General features: G+C 41.3%; 1 protein-coding gene across 3 annotated transcripts in view; it reads right to left on the reverse strand.

Annotated features, from left to right (window-relative positions):
• Positions 1–6062, reverse strand: part of LOC143033044 (transcription initiation factor IIB-like) — a 7066-nt gene extending 1004 nt beyond the window's left edge. Inside the window, exons 1-3 of one of the 3 annotated variants that reach the window (XM_076198245.1) lie at positions 5983–6062; positions 1865–1976; positions 1–1640 (exon numbers count right to left, since the gene is read on the reverse strand). The exon at positions 1–1640 is cut by the window's left edge and continues 1004 nt beyond it. In XM_076198245.1, the coding sequence (XP_076054360.1) occupies positions 1–1483 (1483 nt within the window). In that variant the 5' untranslated portion in view covers positions 1484–1640; positions 1865–1976; positions 5983–6062. Of the gene's footprint in view, positions 1977–5960 lie in introns of all 3 variants that reach the window. The other 2 variants (XM_076198244.1, XM_076198243.1) reach the window with 2 other exon arrangements.
• Between the last annotated feature and the right edge of the window lie 548 nt (positions 6063–6610).

Genomic DNA, 6610 nt, shown 5'->3' on the forward strand with positions numbered 1-6610 from the left:
GATATTGACAATCAACTTGGTCATCTTGTTCTTGGAGTTGAGAATGATATTGGCCTGGCTGTTTCTGATCCAAGGAACGATCCAGATCAGGCTGTCCTTGATTTTGACAACTGCTCTGGTCAGATTGTTCTTGGGTTTGGAAATGATCATAGTCTGTTTTTTCTTCATGTAAGGAACGATCTAGACTAGGCTGCTTCTGATGTTGACAACCACCTTGGTCAGGCTGCTTCTGATGTTGACAACCACCTTGGTCAGCCTGTTCTTGGTGTTGAAAATCCTCTGTGTCAATTTGTGCCCGATACTGTAGATGCTCATGATCTATTTCTTCCCAACATTTAGTGTCTATCTGCTTTGGCTCCATCTGGGGCTGAAGAAAATCGTCATTTGGCTGCTCTTGAATCTTGGAATGACCGTCTATCAGCTGCTTAGGAGTCTCTGGGGACTCCCGATCTTGTTCCTTATTTTCATCATGTTTCTGACTGAACTGTCCTTGATCTGACTCCTGGCCCTGAAGATATTCATGAGGTAACTCTGCAGTCTTTCCCCGTCTTTTTTTAGCTTGTTCCTGGTTTATGCGCAGACGCCTACTGAGGTGTTGCTGACGTAAAGTCTTGAGGAACTTGGGAGGCAAGAGTGATTTCAGATTATCACCCAATACTTTCAGGGAGTTTTTGATGGTGCCCAAGCCGCAACACACCGCATCGGAAACGGCATTCTGGTCCAAATAAACCTTCAACAATCTGCAGGCTACTATGATTGCTGCGCCCATAATACCCGCTGTTGTATGACCATCTAGCAAGTTCCGACTCTCGATCTCGGTTGCCAAATGAGAGGCTAGCTTGGCCACCTGGGGCGAGAGCTCAAGGTTGCAGCATACACGTGGAATTACGTCCTTACACTTAATATGCGAAGATATCGAACCCATGCCGAGCATCTGAGTAAGAAGCTTTCGGGCACTGAAGATCTGATTGATGGTCACCTGCGTGATAGCAGCAAGTTCGCGGGCGGTGCGTGGGGCGCCCTCTTGCAAGCATGCCTCATACACCGCGGCTGTGGCTATGGCATTCCGACGGTTGCACCTCCGATTTTCATGTAGAAATACAATCATCCCCTTTGCCATTTTGACTATGCAATGCGGTAAGTGCATCCTGCCCGCGATGTGCTCAATGTCGTCAAAGCTCTTGCTGAGGAAGGGGGACTTTTGTCTTCCTCGGTATTCATAAGAATCGCACGTTGTCGACGGCAGTGACGTGCTCAGCGAATCCTCCGAGGAACCCACACGACTCTTATCCACGCCGTCACCAACGTTTCGCCATTCGTTCTTGGGATCGATGCAACGCTCTTGTATGACCATCCCGCAGCCGGTGCACACCTGATCGCCGGTTCGGTAGTCGTCGACCACGTAGGCGTCGGGTACACCTGGGCAATTAGGGCACGCAAAAGGTTGGCTAAGAGGGACATTGTCCTTCAGTGGCTGGGTCATGGCGGCGGCACTGATTGTTTCAGAGGTGCGTGTGTGAGACTCCAGTCAAAAACTCTTGAACACTCTACGGAAAGCGAGATAATGCGCGATGACATATAAAGTAGAAGGCTGCTGATTATCTTAAAGGTTCTCAACTACCAGGCGTACTTTTTCCACGCTGTTGGTTAGAAACAAATGGCGAGAAATCCTGATTATTCAAAGAACATATTCATTTTGTGATTATTGAAAATATATCTAAATCATATGTGTATATTTATATATATATATTCAGCTTGGCTACGCTCGGAGTGGTTTAACACAGACAAAGGCTCAAGGTATCTCCGTGATACAAGTTTCTATCACAAGTCACCATCGGTTGAAGTATGGGAATTGATTTCGCACCTGCCCGAATGTGAAACAGCTGTGATCACTGCTAGTATTGTAGCTGCGGCAAAGAATCACGGTTCACCTTTTTCTTTTCCACTCTGGGAGCTCTTGGCTGGTTTTCTCACAGCTGTAGGTATAAAAATACCAAAGTTAGAGAACACACACACACACACAAACACACACACACAACGCAACGAGGAAGGATGCGTGCATTCAATACCATGCAAGCAATGTGACAAATGCTATATTGATAAAATTGGAAAAGAACTAACAGCAAAAATAATAAGACACAAATATAGAGTCAAAAGTGGACATATGTCTAACGCGTTATTTGTTCACATAAAGGATTCTAGCCATTGTATTGATTAGGAAGGTGTTAAAGATATTATTGAAATTAAATCCCAATTAAATATGAATACAACAGAATCCAGTCTGATCAAGGATACATTTGCTAGCAACTTTAATTTAATCCAAAGGTTATATACATTAGACAATCCATTATTAAGAGAGTGATGGCCAAACACTCGCAGCCCAGGAGCGGAAATTGTACGAGTAGGCCTCCGGGAGAGAGATTTCCGGATGAACCACGTTCCCCATTTAGTTCCTTCACTTAACACCCTTCTTTTATATATACACACTTGTTTCTCCTTGTAGATGTCTTGATAGAGTGACGATAAACGAAAACCCTTGGTCTACTCGTATAAGCTATTATTTTCTTTGGCGGTTATCTACATATTAGTATATATATATATATATACACATATATATCTACATATATATATATATATACATACATATACCAAGGCTTTTTCCCCCTTACAAGGGAGGTAGCCAAAAAGAAAAAGGCATAATACCATTCCCACCCATTCCATCCCTAAATACATTCCACCCCTCCTCCACCCTCCACCCTCCCTCTTATCTTAGCACCTCCTGGATGACGGGTCATCCCTGCACCTTGTCCACTGCCCTGGGTCAGAGGCAGTGTCGCAAGACACAACACATCCACAGCAAGGCCGCTTCATTAAATCGGCGACCCCCCCTCTCCGTCCCCCCATGCAGAAAAGGAGAAGACGGGGAGAAATCCCTTCGGGCTGCGTCAAATTTTGCTCACACATACTACCTCACCCCCATCCCCCCGCCCATTCCACCTCATGCATCACAGCATCATCCATATACAACTATTTTCCATTCACCCCTGTCTTCTGTCCTCTCCCGTCCTTCTTCAACAGACATTCCCTCTTCCCCAAAGCCCCCTTCACCCAATGCATCCACCTCATCCTAGATCGACCCCTCATGTTCACTCCCTCCACATCTGCCTTCCATACCTCTTTTACTAGTCTTTCTTCATTCATTCTTTCCATGTGCCCAAACCATCCTAATATTCTTTCATCCACCCTATCTCCCAACTCCCTTACCACCCGTTCTCCTCTTCACCTCCTCATTTCTCACTCTATCCAGCCAAGTAACCCCCATCATACTTCTCAGACACCTCATCTCAAACACATTCAAACTCCTTCTCTCTTCTTCTCTTATGTTCCATGTTTCTGCCCCATACAGTGCTGTTGGCACAATCACTCCTTCATACAGTCTCCTCTTAGCATCCATTCCCAAATGTCTATTCCTCATTACATTTTTTAATCCACCAAGGCATTTACTCGCTTCTCTCAATCTACATTCTACCTCCATCTCCACTCCACCCTTTCCTGCCATATTTGCTCCCAAGTATCTAAAACTATCCACTTCCTCCAGTCGCTCTCCCTTAATGCTCACTTCCAGCCTGCTGCCACTTTCACCCCATGTACATCTCATCACCTTACTTTTACCCACATTTATCTTCAACTTTCTTCTTTCACACACTCTCCCAAACTCTGTCACCAACTTCAGTCCCTCCTCTGATCCTGCTACAAGCGCAGTGTCGTCCGCAAACAACAGCTGGTTCACCTCCCACTTTTCTCCATTTTCTTTATACATCTCCAATCCCTGACCCATCACCCTTGCATTTACCTCTCGCACCACCCCATCCATGTATAAGTTGAACAGCCAGGGTGACATAACACGTCCCTGACGAGGTCCCACCTTTACCTCGAACCACTCACTCTCTCCATTTCTAATCCTGACACATGTTCTACTGCTCTCGTAAAAACTCTTGACAGCTCCTAGAAGCTTTCCTCCTATCACGTATATCCATATAACCTCCCACAGTGCCTTCCTGTCTACCCTATCGTAAGCCTTTTCCAGATCCATAAAAGCCCCAAAAACATCCTTACTGTACATGCACACACTTATATCTACCTACACATAGATATGCATGTAGTCATGTACGCAAGACATTATATACACAAGACCCTATATGCGGAAATCATTCATACACATACAAACATGAACACACTTATAGATATACACATGTACATGCACACAGGTTTACACACATATCCACATATACATTCATGCATTTACGGGCAATGACAAACAGACATACAGACAGACAGACAGACAGACAGACAGACAGACAGACAGACAGACAGACAGACAGACAGACAGACAGACAGACAGACAGACAGACAGACAGACAGACAGACACACACACACACACACACACACACACACACGCACACGCACACGCACACGCACACGCACACGCACACGCACACGCACGCACGCACACACACACACACACACACACACACACACACACACACACACACACACACACACACACACACACACACACACACACACACACACACACACACACACACGCACACACAAATGCAGACAAACATACGAATATACACAAAGATATACACACACTTATAAGTATATCCAAACACACACATTTCATATTTTGTAGTATAACTGAACTTGGCATACTAGGCTTTTTCATCTTGTATTTCAATAATTAACATTGGGAAATCCATATTCAAGGACGATACAGGGTAATAAGCAGCCATTGTTTAGCTAGCAAGTTATGTCGATATCATAATATACTTGATTGCGGAAATGCTCGCATACTGACCTTGTTTATTCATGCAATGTATTGTCGCTTTACAACATTGCATTACCTAAACCTCATTACAATGGTATCACTGAAATGGTTGTCTCAGGTTTAGTGTAGGAAGTAATATTTGTTGACATTCTATAAAAGAATAATTTAAACATTATTGTATGAGAAGCAAAAGACCACAGAGTTGTATATGTTTGTCTCAGTACAGCTCACCTTTCGCGCCGACATGACGTCATAACTGTAGCTTCCCTACCGATTTGAACTGACCAGCTATTTGGAAATTTGATATATTCATATATAAATACTGTTGTCTGAATAACATTTAATAGTCATAAGCGTAGTTATTGATAAACAATTAGAAAAACAATAAAATTAATACTTGTAGGAAAGTAGATATTTTACGGGGTAGTAAGTGGCCAGTGTTTCTGATTAATAATTACCGGTAGTCAATTACAGGTATCATTCGACATTTAACTGTGCACATGAGTTTATACTAGCATTATCTATTCATGATTGCATTTTTCAGCACATTACAAAGGTTGAATAAAATGGATTGCTCAGTTTTAGCGTCGAACGTAAAAATTCCATTCACACCTAATTATATATCTATTGAATATATTCAAGGTCACGTTGGGAGAGTAAAGTGACAGCCTGCCTTGATGTCACAATATCTAGTCACAATAGATATGTAAGTTCGCCATTCCTTTATTCCGAAGAAATTATTCAAACAAAATACCATGACTAAGCAGATTTTGTTTTGCACGACGACATGACGTCATAAAAAACAGTTTTTCTTTCAAAGCGACGTTCTGTTATTTGTAATTTAATTATATGCATACGACGTCAGCAAACAAAAATTCAATTTAGATTTATTTTACATTCCGTTGTAACATAGAATAAATATTGTAATCATTTATGTACGATTAGAAAGCGAAAAATTTCAATAGTGAAAGTTACAGAAAGGTTGATATCTACGGGGGAAGTAGATTAGATTTTTTCATTACACTCGAATACTGAGAAAAATGAAGTCACACTGGGATAAAATGAATAAAAACAATAGACTTGTAAGATGGATACTTAAAAGATACTATATGTCTGACAACTAACCTCACTTTTATGCACTACTCACATTTGAATGCCGAGATGAAAAAGTGTTCCAATCATTACGATAGCCTATCAAAGACTACTAACTTTTCGCAGTATCAACAAAATTGATCAACTCATCACTTTTGAAAGTAGTGCAAAAAAGAGGATTGGAAATTATTTCGTACTTTATGATAAACATGTTATCATGCAATATTGCCAGAATAAGTAATATTTATTTTATCATCCCTCATTGCAAATGCACATGAAAAAAATATATCACATTTGTAGTTACCTTTGATTTTCCTTCCTGGAGTAATTCTAATAAAAAACGGCGATAACCATAGCAAAGTGGTAGTAAAGATATAGAATCACTTGGAAAACTTAAAAGTTGTAGTATGTAACTAAAACTAAAGATTTTTATGTACAAAGCACAATTCATCCAGTTTTACAATTCGTACATTCCATCGACATTGCATAGTACAGGGAAGAGATAACAAATATGGTAGCAGTTCTATGCGCAAGCCTTTATTGTTTACAATTTATTTGTTGCATCTAATTTTTTCGGTTTAATGTAGACATCAATGATAAAGAATGGTTATGAGTTATATGTTGTAAATATGTAGAACTTGACTCCTAAAACAAGTATGATTTTGGTTAGGAATAGTGTCGCT

The sequence above is a fragment of the Oratosquilla oratoria genome, chromosome 15 (assembly GCF_046742065.1).
Source record: "Oratosquilla oratoria isolate Oo_2021 chromosome 15, ASM4674206v1, whole genome shotgun sequence".
Lineage (NCBI taxonomy): Eukaryota > Metazoa > Arthropoda > Malacostraca > Stomatopoda > Squillidae > Oratosquilla > Oratosquilla oratoria.